This window comes from Peromyscus leucopus, chromosome 9 (genome assembly GCF_004664715.2).
Source record: "Peromyscus leucopus breed LL Stock chromosome 9, UCI_PerLeu_2.1, whole genome shotgun sequence".
Lineage (NCBI taxonomy): Eukaryota > Metazoa > Chordata > Mammalia > Rodentia > Cricetidae > Peromyscus > Peromyscus leucopus.
This window is the reverse complement of record NC_051070.1, coordinates 58,371,429-58,389,717: the sequence shown is the minus strand read 5'-3', so window position 1 is coordinate 58,389,717 and position 18,289 is coordinate 58,371,429. Positions and strand designations below refer to the sequence as shown.

Genomic DNA, 18,289 nt, shown 5'->3' with positions numbered 1-18,289 from the left:
TGTTAAGTACAATTTGTGAGTCTTGTCCAGCAAGGCAACCTCATAGAAGATGTTGTTTCTCAGCAAGTGCAAAGAGAAGCGATTCTTCAGGGCCTGTCTACTCTAGAGTACCCGAATGCTGTCTGTTCTGGGAGTTCTGATCTGAGTTGTAGATAGAGTCGCTGTTGGTGCTACATGTTGGGCTGGCACACAGCACGGTTGGTAGTGTGTTTGCCTAGCGAACATGAAGTCCTAGACTCACCTTCCATTACCCCGCTGATGCTGGCCATGGTGACAGAGGCCTATGATCCCAGCATTCCCGGAGGTGGGAACAGACTTGAGAAGTTCAAGGTCATCTTCAGCTACACATAGGGAGTGAGTTCCAGGCCAATCTGGGTTTTATTAGACCTTGTCTTTAAAAGGGAAAAGAAGAAAGAAAGGCAGTTGTTGCACGCTGCTTGTGTATTGGAGTTAAAAGAGTGAGGTTAGTCAGGGAGTGTCTGGCTCGGATGTGTTTCCTGGATGTTGTATTGAGTTTGGCTTCCCCTGTTTCTTTACAGGATAGGGATTTAGAGAGGCTGCGTAGAAAATGGCTCAATGCATTAACCAAGCGTCAAGAATACTTGGATCAGCAACTGCAGAAGCTCGTCAGTAAACGTGGTAGGAAGAACAAGTTGGACATTTCCCTCCTCGTGGCAGTGCAGCCAGGGCATCTTGTCCACGGCCCTCTTGTAGCCAGCTGATGGCCCAGTGAATATGGTAGTGAGGGTGGATGCCTCTTCTTCCCTTGGGGCATAGCCTTTATTTGGTTGTAATAATATTTTTTTGTAGTTCCATTTGGAGATGGGGCACAGACATACGTGTAGGCAAAACATCCATACACATTGAAAAGGGACTGGGAGAGAGGTGCTGATATTTCCTGAGGAGGTCCTGGGAGCTTGGAAGCTGAGGCAGACGGTCAGACCCTGTACCAGAGGTCTGTGAGCTGGAAGAAGCCTCTGTAAATTCCCATTGACCTCGGGAGATCATGTTCACTCAAAGACAATGTGGAAACGGGCTGGAGAAGTGGCTCAGTGGTTAGGAACACTGACTGCTCTTGCAGAGGACCTGGGTTCAGTCTTAGCTCCCACCTGATAGCAGCTCACAACAGTTTGAAACTCATGTTCCAGGCAGTATGATGCCCTCTTTGGTCCTCTGGGGGTTCCTGCATGCACAAGGTGCACACATACTCACAGTCTCTCCCTCCCCCTTACACACACACACACACACACACACACACACACACCAACCACACTAAATAAACAAACCAATAAGTAAATAAAATCTAGTAAATCTATGAAATATGTGGGGACAGCAGGCAGGAGTGCTAGACCTAACCCTGACTTCCTTCTAGACAAAACTGAGGATGATGCAGACCGAGAGGCACAGCTCCTGGAGATGCGGCTGACACTCACAGAGGAGAGAAATGCAGTGATGGTGCCCTCTGCTGGCAGTGGCATTCCAGGGGCACCAGCAGAATGGTAAGGTCCTACAGTGTCTTCTGAAGCCCCCAGGGGCGACCAGATATCTCTTTTTTTTGCAGAGCTGCATTTAATGGGTGGTTCATCATGGTGTGTGAGAACAGCTATTTGTATTGAAGGACTGTTAAATTATTTTCATGAGTTGGATATGACTATGGCCTGAAACTGCTTTATTAAATAATATTGTTATTGGCCAAGGTAATTAGGATTGCTGAGAACTTAAATCAATATTTAGTACCACTGCACTTAGCATTAAAAAATAGTTAATATGTTAATTACTTGAATCATTCATTCCCTTAAAAGAATGTTAGGTCATAAGAAAACTGCATCTCAACCAGTTTTTGGTGTAGGTGCTTAAGCTATGCTGTCAGCAAATGTTCTCTGACACTTGACAGAAATTAAAAATAGCGAGTTAAGCTACAAGGAGCCCTTAAGTAAGTCATTTGGCAAGGAAGAAAGATTTAAACAGGCTGATGGTGAGGCGGTGGGTGGGTCTGTAAGAGTGAGCTCCCATGTCCCAGCATAGGAGGCAGCCTGTACAGTCAACCATGAACCTTGTTACACCAGCTTAGAGTGAGAGAAGTGGCCAGGCCATTGTCACCTGAGTGACATGAGCCTTTTGTGTCTCGGATACTGGATATAACCTGTCCTTCCTGATTTAGGACCCCAGTGCCTGGAATGGAGACCCACATTCCTGTCATATTCCTGGACTTAAACGGTAAGTGCGAGGTGGCTCCCGGAGGCTTACCGTGATGAAGTGGTGACAGACAGAGTGACACTTTGTGGATCTAGCCACTGTGTTGTGGGTTTGTAGTGACCCTGATGTGAGGACCAGCGCTCTGGGTTCCATATTCCCTGCTGGACAGAGGCTAGTTGTGTGAAGCCAATCTCAATCTCCTCTTGCTGTGGTGAGCTCTCTCTTTCTTCCTCTGTCTCTTCTTCTTTCCCTCCCTCTCTCCATCCTCTTCCTCTCTCCCTCTCTCCATTTCACTCCATTTCTGTCCCTAGAGCTGGGGATTGAATCTGGGGCCTCACACATGCTAGACAAGTGTGTTCCCACTGAGCCCCAGCCCAGCCCAGCAGCGATGGCAGTGACGGACGCATCTCCATGTTGCAGTCCTGCTTCTGTGAAAGTGCCATGTTCCCCACCAATTTAGGCTGCTTTTCTAGAAAGTATGTTCTGACCTCAGTGCTCAGAAGAAAACTTCGGTCTGGAAGAGACCAGCAACTAGAGATCCTATGTTTTCTTAGCAGTATTTAATGAATTTCTCAGCTTTTCTGTGAGTTCCTGTGAACTTAACCCTGCTTGCTTATTTTCCTTTTTACATAACTGTTCTACCCCAGCCCCCACACACCCTTCCCACTGGTCTCTGTCTATAGGAGGGAAAACAGAAAATGCAAAGGTAGGTTAGGGAGCTAAAAATAAGAAGTCAGCAGCTAAGCTCCATGAAACACCTGCAGAAGTGTGTATTAACACGAACTTCCCTAAATAGAAAAGCCTGGGTGTCCTCAGTGGTCCCCTCACTGCGTGGACGTGTGGTAGGATGCCTGAGGGACCCAGCATCCTGTGCCTGAGCTCACATATGCACAGGTTAGAGAGACACGGGGCATTCACAGCACCTGTCTGTCACAGGAGACTGTTTACCTTGGGCTCTGGCCTGCTCTTATGTTGGGCTTCGTACGCAGGCAGCTGAAGAAGCTTTAAGAGATTGGGAAGGACTGAGGTTAGGAAAACACACAAAACAACTGTGTTTTTGTTAGCATATGAAATAATGAATTTTATCATGACATTCTCATATGTACATACATTATGCTTTCTTATATGTACCCTCTCACATTATTCTCCTGTCCTTCCTGCTCCCTTTCCATGGGTCCCTTCCTTCCGCCAAGTCATTCTCCTGCTTTCCTGTCACATGGGTAGGTAGGGCAGATAGATGATGGATGGATGATGGATGGATGGATGGATGGGTGGGTGGGTGGGTGGGTGGGTAGATAGATAGATAGATCTAGATTTACATACGAGCAAAAAGGCAGTATTTGTGTTTTTCTCCTTCCCTCTTCCTCCCATCTTCCTCCTTCTCTTTAGACAACTCCCTGCCTCCCTTGTAGTTCCCCTTTTACTTTCATAACCTGTGGGGGAAAATACATGACTTGGATGTTTGGATTCTTTCACTTAACATGGTGATCTCTGGTTCCATCCATTTTCTTGCAGTGAATAATGTCATTCTTCTTTATGGCTGAATAAAAGTCCATTGTGTAGATGTACCACATTAGCCTGGGAGTCTGAAGCGACGGTCAGAACTTTGTTCAGCACTCCACATTAGTGGTCCACACAAGTGCACTTTCTTTGCTGTGTAGGCACGAGCTTAGGTAGATGGGGCACTGGGATGCCAGGCTCGGGACCAAGTGACCACAGGGCCCTGTGCACTTGCCAGGTCCATTAGCCAGTCTGCACTTTTGTTAGGCTTAACTGTCAGGAATTGCTCTCGCTTTCTTCTTCTTCCTTAAGTGCACTAAAGGGTGGGGAAATTGGGCTGCGATCCCATCATTACCATTTATGAGCTGACCTCTAGAACCCTCTTGGGTATCTTGGCTTCCTTTGCCTTCCATGTAAAATATGACACGTGGGGAGCAGCTTGGGTAATTTCTCGAAGCACTTTCTGGCTCTTGGGTCTGTGAACTATTAAATGGTTATCATCAGTGTTATTCGAGACTGCAGTGCAGAAAGCTAGTGAAGTTTGAAGCAGAAGAATTTTAATAATAAGCACGTTGGTTCAGCCAGCCAAGGCGGGAGGAGGGCGTCTTTGCAAACGATGTGGTGTTGAGTGAAAGCCCTGCTTTCAGCGGATGACTTCAGCTCTCAGGATAATCTCGATGACCCAGAAGCCGGATGGGATGCTACCCTGACTGGGGAAGAGGAGGAGGAGTTCTTTGAGCTGCAGATTGTGAAACAGCAAGATGGAGAGGTAGGTCAGCATACCCTGGAGAAGCAGATAAGGAGCTCCCGGTCCTGCCAGCAGCCTTCGGTGTCAGCGGGATGGTGGCCGCCACAGCATAAGTGAAAACTCTCTGCTAGTAGTTAGAGTAAAGCCTGACCCTCACACCCCACTCCATCTACCTTCTCCCTTCCTTTCTGGGTGAGGGACCCATGTCAGTGTGGACAGTATCCACTGGCTTCTGCCCTGTTTCTGCCCTGAGAGGAGGGGGGAGGTTATTGATTCCACTGAAGGACATGGATTGGTATCTGTTCTGCAGTTCTTTCATAAGAACTTTCATTACAGGACCTCGCTATGTAGCCCTGGCTGGCGTGGAACTGGCTAGGTAGAGCAGACTGGCTTTAAACTCAAAGAGATCTACTGCCTCTGCCTCCCAAGTGCTGGGGTTAAAGGCATGGAACACCATGCCTGACCTAAAACCTCTTCAAAGAGGAGAAAAAGGAAGCCAGGCCTGGTGGTACACACCTGTGGTGCTAGCACTTGGGAGACTGAGGTGTGAGGATCATGAGTTCAAACCCAGTGTGAGCTATGAGTGAGACCATGTCTCAGCATAAAAAGAACAAAAGAATAAATGAAGGCAGTGAGGCAGAATTGTTGAATGATTAGATCTCATGGTTGAATCTGTGTGACGGGCACAGTCCTGAGGGTTACTCCCTGGTTTTGAATATGCTTGACAAACGGTACCAGCAGTAGAGTATCTAGGGAACTCACAGGTGACTGAGCTACCTGCCTTTGGACATTAGTCCGGTTCCCTCAATCACACTGTGCCCTTCCTTAGTCCTGAACCTGCTTGGGTCACATGTGATGGATGCGACAGACTTGGCAATACTCCCTGTTGACGTGGACTGTGGGGCCATGACGTGCTGCAGTTTGTAATCCTGGACTGAGAACAGGGGCACATCCAAACAGGATAGCATCCTGTCCATTTCCTAGGTGTGACACTCATCTGCAATGTGCTTGCAAGTGATTGGGTTGTGGGCTAAACAGACACATGGTTCCAGTGAGTGAAGATCAAGGAACAGTACACAAAGTCCACAGTACTGAAAATTTTCAATCTTTCTTGATGTTTAAACATGTTAAAAAACATCATTTAATAGCAAACAGGCTAATAAGGTACTATTTTAGTTACTGTTCTGTTGTTGTGAAAGAGATTGCCCAAAGCAGCTTATAAGAGAAAATACTTAATTGAGGGTTTGCTTACAGTTTTAGAGGGTCAGTCCATCATCATCATGGTGGGGCGTGTGGCAGCAGACAGGCAGCAGACAGACAGACAGACATGACACTGGAGCAGTAGCTGAGAGCCTACATCTGATGGGGTGGGAGAGAGGGAGGAGAGGAGAAAAAGGAGGGGGAGAGAGGGGAGGAGAAAGAGAAGGAGAAGAGGGGAGAGAGAGAGACGGGGCCTGGTCTAGGCTTTGGAAACCTCAAGGCCCACCTCTAGTGACACACCTCCAACAAGGCCACACCTCCTCATCCTTCCTTAGCAGTCCACCAACTGGAAACCAGGCATTCAGATATATGAGCCTAGGTACCAGCACAGGTACCATGCCCAGTACTTTGTAGCCTCACATGGCAGCAGCCACACACTCACATTCTGACAAGTCTTCAGGGCAGTTATCAAAAGAGAACCTTTACCCAAGCTACATGGTATTCTCAAGAGGTGTGTGGCCTTGGCGAGGCAAGTGAAGTCTGTCTCTGCCTCCTCTACAGGCAAAGGCAGAGGCCTCCTGGGACTCCGCAGTGCATAGCTGTCCTCAGCTCAGTAAAGGCACTCCTGCTGATGAGCGAGTGTTCCTCATCCTGCGTGTGACCGTCCAGCTCAGCCATCCTGCTGACATGCAGCTGGTCCTACGCAAGAGGATTTGTGTCCATGTTCACGGGCGCCAGGTGAGGCTTCAGCCCTAGTGGGAGAGATGAGTGACCACAGGCTGACTGTGTCACTGACACTAGGAACTCTCCAGACATGGTCTATGGAGCTCGGAGCCTACCTCTCCTAGGTCCCTGCTCTCATTCACCATGCTGTCAGTCTCTAAACACACATGGTGTTCGCACAGGACTCAGGGTGATTCATAAGGGAGCCCTGTCATGGGGAAGTTCAGGGGCTTTATTGTTGCGGGTTCTTCTGGATCAAGCAACTGGAGGAGGTTTCTTGGTAGGTCAGTTGTGTGCTCATCTGGGAGTGCTGACTCCTCTCTTCCCAGAAGTCTTTGATTCCCAGCTTGACTTTGGTTGTAAAACATTGAATAGGAAACAGTCTGGGTCGTTATGTTTTTATTTTTATTATTATTATTTTAAATAGATCTATATTTTTGATTTGTTTGTGAAACAAGGTTTCTCTGTGTAGCCCTGGATGTCCTGGAACTCCCTTTGTAGACCAGGCTGTCCTCGAACTCTTGTTCCACTTGTCTCTGCCTCCTGAGTGCTGGGATTACCACAGCTACCTCCATCACCTGGCTCAGTGTGGATCTTTAGAGAGCCAAAGTCCATTTGCATTCCAGAGTTCCTAAGCAGGCCTCCTTTTATTTTATGGGGTGCTGGGGTGCAGGGTTGGTTAGCATCCTGCACACAGAGTGAGGAGGATAGTCTTGGAGGGGAGGGGAGCTTTGAGCTGGCACTTCATAGAATCTGGGCAGGCAACACACGAAGAGGTGGAAAGGGAGGGAGGAATCCTAACATATAGAAGAATTTTCTAGAAATGCTCTAGGTAAGATTTAAACCCTGTGTTACTGAATTTGTGAGGATTTGGAAGGTGGGTTCTGGGGCTCCTCGTTCACTCTGTCACCTCCTTTTTTGTGGGACATTCTGAACACACAGGCACAGATGGAAATAAATCTTCTCATTTGAAAGAACATAGTCATGGTTGACAGACTCTGAGATATAATCTCCACCCCTAAAAATTAATCTTTAGTTCTAAATGTCACACTGATATCAATCTTTGAAATGAAGACTGGCATAATGCTGTTAAAATCGCAGCTCCTTAGCTCTCTGGTCCAACATCAATAAAATCCAGGTCAGGGGTTAGCTGTAGAGTATTTGCGTGTCTCCAACTTACTCCCGGGTCTCTCTTCTGGGAAGTCTAAAGAGATGGAAAGAGGCCTGCTGCTCTGGGGAGCTTCTTGAAGAATGAGTTTCCATTTCTAATTCAGCTGTTCTGGCCACCTGACCTGCAACATTCCCAACAGAGAGGCACAGTGGAGTGACCATGTTTTTTGGGGTAGAAGAAATGTGCTCATTTCTTTCTGGTTGGAGTGATTTGGTGGAAGGATTTTAAGCCATGCCACTTCCCCATCCTTTAGTTCCTTTAAATTGCTTCTTCATAGAACAGTGGCAAACACTTGGCAGGGCAGGGCGGTGCCACAGTCAGGCGACAGCACCCTCTACCACCCGTAGGAGCCATGGATGCCTGGACCATGCGTCTGTCTCTGAATGCTACAAGGCATCACTGAAGTCCTAAAGTGATGAAGAAGTGGACGACCTCTTTCATTCCAAGATGCTTTGTTGGGGAGGAGGTGGGTGGCAGGTGTTGGGGGAGGATCAGAGGTCACCTCAGGTGTTCTGAGAGACTATTATTATTATTATTATTATTATTATTATTATTATTATTATTATTGGGTTTTTTTTGTTTTTTGTTTTGGTTTTTCGAGACAGGGTTTCTCTATGTAGCTTTGCGCCTTTCCTGGAACTCAGTTGGTAGTCCAGGCTGGCCTTGAACTCACAGAGATCCGCCTGACTCTGCCTCCCGAGTGCTGGGATTAAAGATGTGCACCACTACCGCCTGGCTATTATTGGTTTTTTGAGACAGAGTTTTTCTGTGTAGCCCTGGCTGCCCTGAAACTCACTTTATAGACCAAGCTGGCCTTGAACTCACAGAGGTTGGCCAGCTTCTGCCTCCTCATTTCTGGGATCGAAGGCGTGTGCCCAGCTGAGAGACTCTTTTAAAAATTAGTTAACGATCACCAAATAGGAACTAAATCATTTTTAGGTAGGATTGTACAATTACATGTTTTTAACACCAAATGGTTTTCTTCTTTCCTTTGGGTTTTGCATGTTTCTGCATCACCTTTTGCCTCCTGCCTATTCACAATTCTCTCTCCTTATCTTTATTCAATTGTATTCCGCCCTCATGGCTGCTCTCTTCAACCTCTGCAGAATGTTCAATCTTCGCAGCATCTCCAAATGAGTCATCTATGCATTAATTCAACAGTTCAATTCCTAACTGTGCAAAGAGCACAGTCAGCATAAACAATGACCAGGCACTCTTAAATCATCCTTCATAACGATCCTGCTTTGGTCAAGAATTTAATGCCTGAACTTGTCAATATTCATGGTACAAGACGTCTATCGTGCTGGAGGAGGAGAGTGTAAGCGCCACCAGTCCTTGCCTCCATCTTATTTAGAAGGTCATTTTGTCATATCTTCTGTCTTCTGAGTTTGTCCAGATGCCTGGTGGCAGCTTCCCGATCCCAGGCCCGACCTCTCCCTAGTCAGGTGCAGGACCCGAGGCACACTGTAGGTGCCAGTCCATTGGTTCTGTGCTGAAGTGAAGAGCTGTGTTTGGTGCTAGGGCGCTCTCAGGCATGTCAGAAGCCGGCTCTTGCATTGGCTCTGAGGGAACAGTACCCTTTGTGCCTCTTTGTTACAGTAAACAGCTGGCAAGGGAGGAAATAATGGTCTATATTTTATTTTTTTCTCTAGGGCTTTGCTCAAAGTCTGCTAAAAAAGATGTCTCATCGGAGCTCTATTCCTGGCTGTGGAGTGACCTTTGAAATTGTCTCCAATATCCCAGAGGTAAAGGATTCTATGATGTTTGAACTGGAAATAAACACTTGAAGAGCTAACTCCTTGAAAAGTTACCCACCCAAGAGTTTGGGCTGCAGGAGCTGCTCCCCATTGAGCCGTCTCTCTAGCCAAGAACTCCATTTTGAAAAGCTTCTTATTTTAAAACGCAATAGATAGTAGTAATGTTGTGTTAGTCACAGAGGGCAGAAGCAATCCAGTGTAGAGACTTAGGTCTGACTCGGAACCAGAAGAAGGCAGGTTTCTGCCCCTTGCTAGCAAAGTGACCTTGCATGCTTTACTCTGAATCAGAGAGTGATGTCTTCTGGGGAGAGGGTACACAGGTCCTGGAGACCTGGGGCCTCCTCACACACTGTTGGCACTGACCGCCTCCTGCTCTTCACTGGAGTCTGTGGATTGATTCTGTTGAGTTTTGGAATCATAGATGATCAACACCTGCTTTAACACAGTCCGAAATGGAGGCAAGCAGCTGCTGGCACCTGGGCTTTGTTTTAGATTTCTTACTGTTACAGGAAGCACACCAGAGGTGACCACTAGACACAGTTTATAGCCAACTTTGTCTGTATTCCAGCTGGCTAGGACCATATCCAGGCATTTGGGGACCTAGGTTTTTGAAGGCAAAAACCACATCTTGATATCTCACTCCACAGCTACTGGGAGCTTCACAGAAGCAAGCAGTTTCGTAGGAACTAAGATAAATGGTTAGCTGTGGGGAATTCTGCACACACAGGCTAAGTTAGCTGGGCCATCCTGACCTCAGGTCCCTAGAATTGAGTTGGGACAATTTCCATGAGATTCTCCATCAAGGAGACCAAATTCTAGTTAAATCTGAAATGGCCTCAGCAAGAGTACAAGATGGAGGAACCTCTGCACTGTCTTGCCCAGTCACATTATGTTGCAAAATTCTTGTCTCTTACAACATCCAATAGTAATTCCTTCTTTCCTGGGTTTTCCAAGTTAGTCTTACATATTAAACATTAACTCTTTAAGTATTTAACTTGAAGTGAAGCCTCTTAGACATTTGAAAACTAGGCTGTTGCCAGGTGTGTACATGTCTATAATCCTAGACTTGGGAAACTGAGGTGGGAGGATCCTGAGTGTGAGGCTGGTCTGGGCTACTTAGTGAGACCCTATGATAAACACGAAGCCCCCTAGCAGCCAAGGACTGAGGTGTAACTCTGACAGTGAGTGCCCTTGTATAGCCTGTGCGGGGCCCTGCATTCAGTCCCCAGCAGTCACCAGCCAGTCAGTCATCAAGGAAGCTGTGGGCAGCAGCAGAGTGATTATGAAATCTTGGACTCAGGAAAGATTGCTCCGTGCTTCATTCATAAAGGAAAGGAGTATAGGCAAATCAGCTTATAACTAAGCACCTTGTGTGATAGGATGGTTGGTGACTGGCCAGGCTTTCAGAGGCTGCAAGCCTTGTTTCCTCATCCCCTCCTGACTCAGTCAGTCAGTGGGACAGGGTGGGATTTCACATCTGTTCTCCAGAGCCTTTGGCCACTGCTGCTCCCCAGGGAGGCCTCAGGCAGTGCTGGAAGCTCTGCAGTCTGAGTGTCTGTGCTGCTGACAGCAGCTAGGGCCTTGCTCTGCCCTCTTCCACTCCCTTCTTGAACTGCGTCAGCATCCCACTCGGGTACCCGGGGCATCAGCTCTCTACTTTGTCTAGTGGCAGTGGGCTGATCCAGCTCCCCTGAGTCTCAGGGATGCTACCTTCTCACAGAACTGTTGTCTTGGTGGTTGTCTTTCCGATCACCTACAGAATCCTTTCCAATTGGTAATTGGTAGTGAAAGTTTGTTTGTGAATGGGAACAACTGCTGTTTGGAATGCTTGTGAAAGCTGCTGTTTAACCAGCCTTCCTGGTTATCCCGGTACTTAATGATGGTTCCTGACTTCTGTGGAAAGTGCATTTTGAGTTCTAAAAGCAGATGTTAAAATGGAACTTTGGATTCCATTGAATTTTGTCAATTTAGAGCTCTGTGGATATATGTGTGTGTATGTGTGACTGCATGTCTCAGTATGTGTAAGCATGTTTTTGAGTGTTTGTGAGCATGTGCATGTGTAGCATGTGTATGTGAAGCATCTGTAATGATGTTTTCAGTATAGTTCTGACATGTGTCTTTCTGCTCTTCTGGATGAAGTGTGCATGTGTGCACTTGAAACATCAGCTAATACTTTCTTTATCATGCATCGTTCTGTTCTTCAGGATGCCCAGGGAGTGGAGGAGCGAGAGGCACTGGCAAGGATGGCAGCTAACGTGGAAAACCCAGCTTCTGCTGACTCCGAGGCCTATATTGAGAAGTACTTGAGGAGTGTGCTGGCTGTGGAAAACCTCCTGACTTTAGATCGCCTTCGTCAGGTCAGTGGTGGTCAACAGTGCCACAGTGGAGTGCCATCCTGCCTGCTTCCGTCCTTGACTTTCTGCAGTCTGAAGAGTTCACTCTCACATAATCCAGTGATTGCAGTGGGGTTGTTCTCTCTTGTCAAGTCATGGCTGGTATTTAACGAATGGGGAAATCCTTGAAGCGTGTGTGTTGGCGTGCATCTCTCACATGTCCCTCTTCTTGGCCTGTTTTCCAATCCCCAGGAAGTGGCCGTGAAGGAGCAGCTGACAGGGAAGGGGAAGCTGAACCGGAGGAGTATTAGCTCTCCCAGCATGAACAGAGTGAGTCCCTCCTGCGGCGGGGGCGCCTCTGTACAGAGGCACCCTCGGGCCTCTTGCTTGGATGCCTCTCTCTCTCCTTGCCAGGAGCTCAGCTGTCTCTGACTTCCCTGTGCTGGTTGAAGTGCCTGTCCCTTCCCTGTCTCATCCCTGCCCCTCTGCCACTGTCCCTGCCGCTGGAGTCAGGACGCTGGCTTGAGTGTCATGGGCACACAGTGCTCATTTGTCCTCGCCACCTGCCCAGCACACGCCGGGAGGCCATAACTGTGTGTGGAGCTAAATACAGCTAGCTGCCTGGCCAGGGCATGGAAGTCATTTTCTGGGCTTTAATTCATTATTTTTAATTAGAAAGTTTGCAGTATGTTTGCAGACCAGTTGCTTGGAGGCCATTTAGGGTAGAATGGATGTGTAAAACAAGCTACACGTGTTTCACAACTATGGCTGAGATTTGTTGATTAAAAGAAAAAGGTATAAGGCTGGAGAGATGGCTCAGAAGTTAAGAGCATTGGATGCTCTTCCAGAGGTCCTGAGTTCAGTTCCCAGCAACCACATGATGGCTCACAACCATCTGTAGTGAGATCTGATGTCCTCTTCTGGTGTGCAGGCGTACATGCAAATAGAGCACTCATATACATAAAATAAATAAATAAATCTCTAAAAGTATAATTTATATGCATTTTGAATATGGAGATAATTATTGACAAAGAAATGTACCAGTGGCTCTTTATCTGCTCCTTATTTTCATGAAGATGTGGGTATGAAGAGTAGGTGCACTTTGTCCTCAGCTGCTCAGCTTTGTAGGAAAGAGCAGTTGCCTCGAACCTGTAAGTGTTTGCGAGTGACAGGAAGGACAAGTTTCCCACTGGAGAGCCTGCCAGTACAGACGTGCAGGAGGCATGTCTAACTACCACAGCGCCACTCTCAGGCATATAGAAATAACTAGTTCCAAGTCACTCCGTAAGTTATTAACATACTGGCATCTGCAGAGACTTGGTATTTGGGATGCTACAATCTGAATAGTTTATTTCTTAGACAAAAGGCTTAGGCCGTGGCAAGATCCAGTGGCATTAAACGGAAGGGGCGAAATGTCTTCTGTTCAGGCCCGTGAGGTGTTACCTCAGCGTATAGCAGCCACTAGAGCCTAGGTAAACCACCATGGGAAGTTGCTGCGAACTGCCCAGTGGTTTTCACATCTCAGAGACACTGCTCTGCAGTCTTAGTCTTCATAGCCTCTCTCTTCTCCATCTTGCTTTGTTTGCTTGCTTGGTTGGTTGAAATTATGTCTCATTATGTCTCCCACTGAGTTGGAACCAGGCTGGCCTCAGACTCACTGTAATCCTCCTGCCTCTGCTTCCCAAAAGCTGGGATTACAGGCACAGGCATGTGCTATTAGACACAGGTTGATTTGATTTTCAGAGCAGGAACTTTCTAGATGTTCTCTGCTTTTACATGAATCCTCCGTTCTCTCCGCACAGTTGTCTGGGAGCCGGCAGGAGCTTAGCCCGTCCCACAGTCTAGGCAGCAACAAGGTGAGTTACACCTGGCTCCTTGTCCCTTTTATCTCCTCACACCTCCGTACCTGCCTTTGTCCCAACTCTTCCTACACATCTGAGTTACGCTGTGTTTATTGGAAAGAGTTACACCTTTGTTTCTCTGATCATGCGGTTGAGATCCACTAACACCCTCTTAGGAGAATTAAAAAGTTGGTTTTGCTAAAGTTTATCTTTCTGCTTGTAATATATATTCCTTTTATTTCTGAAGAAAAAACTTCAAATTGGGTTTCTAGTAGTGAAACTATGATATAATGATTGAGAATTTACAAGGAATAAGAAACATATATTTATAATTTTTGTTATTTGTTAGAAAAAAGAAAATGTGTTGCCGGGCGGTGGTGGCGCACGCCTTTAATCCCAGCACTCGGGAGGCAGAGGCAGGCGGATCTCTGTGAGTTCGAGGCCAGCCTGGACTACCAAGTGAGTCCCAGGAAAGGCGCAAAGCTACACAGAGAAACCCTGTCTCGAAAAACCAAAAAAAAAAAAAAAAAAAGAAAAAAGAAAATGTGTAAATCCCAGTAACAGAGTTTTCCTGAAACAGAACCTCTATTGTTTGCTTACAAAGGTCAGTGCTCCTTGCAGCCGCCTGACCTGGGTGAGCCTCACAGTTGGTTCTTGTCACTCCGAGGTCCTGGCTAAGGGCTGGTACTGTGGACAGGATGACTGTAGAGTGGGTCAGGAGCTTGCCTTGTCATGGTGGCGGTATGATGTGAGGGAGTTGCTTCAGAATGACTGGGGGGGGCAGGGATGTGGGCAAATAAAGATTGACTGGTTGATGGTAATCATTAAGGCCAAATGGTGTTCATGAGACTATTTCTGTTCCTGTTAATTATTCTGTACTCATGTTGGATATTTTCTTTATGAAAGTGTAAGAAACAATGAAGATGAAGTTAATGACTAAGACTCATTTTAAAGACGAGGTTGCTGTTACCATGCCTGAAACCGTAACAACACCCACACTTGCGGTCACACACATGCACGTGCACACAGACGGGTGGGGCTGCTCAGCTAGCGGTGATTGACATGGTCTTGGACAGACTGTGCCTTGGTACTTGCGTCAGTCCAGTGGGAGGAGCAGAGCTTTCAGAAACTTGAGTGAATACAGAACTATTAAGGCAAATATGTATAGTAGAAAAACCCCTGACTTTGTGTGTTTTGGGGCGGTGCATCTAACCCAAAGCCTCGGTTACAAGTTCCTCGTAAGCAGTGGCTGAGATTTCTGCTTTTCTGTCTTCTCTTGCTTTCCTTATCTTTAACTGGAGATAGTGACAGCCAGCAGCAGCATCTGCATCAGTGAGCAGGGCTACTGCTCTATGACATAGATGCTGCTCTCCAGACATCCTGCAAGGGTTGCAGTGAGGTGGTGACCCTGTGGTGCACACAGGCAGGTGCAGAGCCAGAGCCTGCATTTTGGGCAGAAGTCGCTGCATGACCGAAGGCACAGGGTGAACAGTCTTGTCTTGTCCGCAGCAGAGTGGAGTGGAGCCAGGGAGGAGGGGCCTTGTTTGGAAATCCTGAGTCACTGTATGCTGAGGAGCAGTGGAGCAGAGGGTGGGGGTGTCAGGCTCGGACTGGACAGTCTAACTGGGTGGTCCGTCTGGGCCCCAGCCTTCCTGGTGTTGGCTGTGGTGTGTAGTCTCAGGAGGGCTGTCTCCAGCTGTCAGTGCAAAGGGGGAAGCTTATTTGGATTGGAAAGACTATGGAGGGAAAAGAGCTATCCTTGGGGAGGAATAGGAAGAGACAGTTACACCAAGGAGATGGATTCTAGGATCCTGTGGATAGGAAGAAGTGGCTGGGGCAGGAAAGGACTAGGTGCCGTAAGGCTTTGTGACAGAGTAGATTACTGAGAAGCAGGCTGTGTGGCAGGCGGTGTATATATGTGTGTACAGAGAGGGAGGGAGGAAGATAGGCAGACAGACAGACAGACAGATCATGTCGGACCCTTCCGGACTCTTTTGAGACAGCATTTAGGATGAGGACCAATAGGGTTGCTTGGGATGTTACTGGGTGACTGCACCTTTCCCGGCTGTTTGTGCTGAGCGTTGGGAGAGAACAGACAGAGCCCCTGGCGGTCTACCTATGTTATATTGCTCGAGTTGAAGGCACATTACAGGCTCTTGTTGCTGTCCTAGGAGCCTCCCTTTTGTGTTCTGGATTTCTTGAGGTTTCTGAATAACTTGGAGAAAATGGCACTCTTGTTTCCACCTGCTCAGGTTTGGCTCATGTGATGGTTCTGTCTTGGTGATTTGGGCTCCTCAGTCTTTCCTATAGACCTCAGAGAGGTGTGGCCTCTGCCTGGGGCTTGGAACAGTTTACAGTCCTCAGACTATAAACTATCTCTGTGCTGTGGCCTCAGGAAACCTGGTTTCCATGGCTGCCAGTTCCACGGTGGAGACCCTTTGCATCCTCCCATGAACCTGGCTGTAATCACCCTTGAGTACGACTTTTGGCTTTGCTTTGGCCCTGGGTCAGGAGGAGAACTACTCTGTCACAGATGCCTGTAGACAGGACAGACAGACGGCAGCCGACAAGAGTATTCCAGCCCACATGAATGGGGGCGTGTCACAGAATAGCTCCTAGTCTCCTGTGTTGTTCCCCACAGGAGTATGATCTAAAGTAGAGCGCTGTAAGATTATTAACGCCCAAATATGTTTTAAGTCATACCTTCTCACTAGTGAGAAAAGAACCATACTTCCTCCAGAAGTAAGGGACAAGGTTCACCCTGTGGCCCATTAAGGACATCATTACTGGTGTCATTACGTCTATATAAAATGGGTTATGAAATTTACAGGAGCATTCCTTAGACTGGACAGTGTTTACTAATAGACAGAAGGTTAAAGGACCTGTCAAACTGTTACCAACAGCAGTGTTTACACACAGTGACGTGGCATGGGTACTAGGGTGAGCTCTGTACCATCCTAACCACAGTGGCAGAGGAAACAAACTGCAGACCTGTGCTGTGGTTAAGTACTACACACATGCACAGGCACCTGGGCAGGAATAATCCAAGCCTTCTTTTGGCCCTAGACCCTCCCACAAACAGACCATCTTGATTCTCTACAAGGAAGTATTTTAATGTCCAGGGAGTTGAGGAGTTGAGTCCTACAGATTTCAACCCACATTTGGTGATGCTAAAAATGCTAGAAAATGCATTTTGAAATAATCAAAAAATATACTCATGTTAGTTATGTCTATTAGTCTTGTATGAGGTCAGCTCTGGTTTTCTCTTAATCTGCTGCTCTCAGCTCCAAGCTACAGATCAACACTCTAGGTTATTCTGTAGATCGGCACAATAGGTTAGAATGTGAGGTGTGGAATCCCAGCATCACAGGCTAACCAGAGCACTACAGTTTGTCAAAGAAAAGCATCCACCAGCCAGCTCCAGTCTCCCTTCCTGTGTTTGTGGTCTGTTATCATCAGAGACGAGAACCATTCGTGGGAGCAGGGTGGAACCAAGAGAGTATCAAGAAGGTAGGAATGGAAGGGGCTGATAAGACTGACCCTGAAGAATTCAGCCAATGGAGTAGTGCTTTTGTGTGTGTGTGTGTGTGTGTGTGTGCGCGTGCGCGCGCGCGCGCGCGCGCGCTCATGTGCTAACACGCACACCCTGCCCTTATTTACTGAATATTTCTTATTCACTGAAGCTCTTCACATAGTAAAATCAGAATTGCTTCACCAAAATTGAATTGATAAAGTAATTAATTAAAGAGCGTGATTATCACTTTAGAGCCTAAAGGAAATCACTCTTGGGATGTCTTCCAATTAAAAATATGAAGTGTGGCCATATTGAAGTGATGTTTCTGTTTACAGTTAGTGGATGCTTTGCCTCTCTCTGTTCTAGAGAGGTTTTTAGTAGGTGTATTGAAACTGGATTCTTTATGACCACCGACCACTGGGTATCTCTCTCTCTGCAGAATTAATTTCAGCTGCTACTGTCCCCTGCACTGCAAAGCCGTCGGTGCATTGAGACCTTTTGTCGTGCAAGGACAGCTGTCAACGGCCTGTTGTCATTCCTAAGGCCGTTTAGAGGAGAGCCCTTTGTACTGAGTAGGGCAGCGTGTTGTCCTCTGAAGTGGATTTTGTTTGTGGTGCTTTTTGAGGTCCTGGCCATTGCCTGTGGGACCTGATGCATGCATGCCAGGGAAGTGCTCTGCACTGAGCCATATTCCCAGCCCTCAGGAGTTCCTGATGAAGTTCAAGTCAACTGGTACCTTGAGCATATGGAGTTAACAAAGCTTCCTGGAATTGCCATCAGCTCAGCTTTGGTTCTAGAGATGCCAAGCATGAGTCACTCTTCAGCTACATTAGAGCTGCTCGGTGACCGGAAATGACATGGCATCTCTTTATTTACTTCTTTGTCACTTTCCTCATCAGAGTCAGAGTCTTTTACAGAAAGCCAAGGAATTGTATTTGGTGGAGGAGCAGGGGCAGGCCGGAAGACCACAGGTGGACACGGAGACTGCAGGGTTGGCTGTGCCTCTGGGCCTGGGACCCACCCTAAAATCTTGAGGGGTTTTGTTTTGTTTTTGGAGTTCTGCCTCTTAGAACAAAGAGTCTCTGTGTGGGGATCCAAATGAAGGCAGGATCATTTCTTCAGTATCTTGAGGGCTGACTCTGAAGTTCAGCAAAGGAGCAGAACAGCAGGAGTAGAGCAGCCCGTCTTGGGAGGAGCCAGGAGGTGCAGGTGTGCATGACAAGGGCAGAAGTAGGGGTGCCTGCCTTTTCACCTTTGGGTCTGAGCTGTTGGGAGAGCCCAGAAAACTTCCTTCTCTTCCAAGTCC

General features: G+C 47.3%; 1 protein-coding gene across 3 annotated transcripts in view; it reads left to right on the top strand.

Moving 5' to 3' along the window:
- Window positions 1-18,289, top strand: part of Kif13b (kinesin family member 13B) — a 151,409-nt gene that overhangs the window by 109,512 nt on the left and 23,608 nt on the right. For all 3 annotated transcript variants that reach the window (XR_005092167.1, XM_028884144.2, XM_028884143.2), the window contains exons 27-35: window positions 540-639; window positions 1,373-1,499; window positions 2,162-2,217; window positions 4,344-4,465; window positions 6,206-6,382; window positions 9,191-9,283; window positions 11,500-11,652; window positions 11,881-11,958; window positions 13,431-13,484. Coding sequence is in view for 2 of the 3 variants with exons in the window: in XM_028884144.2 (XP_028739977.1) it covers window positions 540-639; window positions 1,373-1,499; window positions 2,162-2,217; window positions 4,344-4,465; window positions 6,206-6,382; window positions 9,191-9,283; window positions 11,500-11,652; window positions 11,881-11,958; window positions 13,431-13,484 (960 nt within the window). In the remaining variant the exon portion in view is untranslated. The remainder of the gene's footprint in view (window positions 1-539; window positions 640-1,372; window positions 1,500-2,161; window positions 2,218-4,343; window positions 4,466-6,205; window positions 6,383-9,190; window positions 9,284-11,499; window positions 11,653-11,880; window positions 11,959-13,430; window positions 13,485-18,289) is intronic.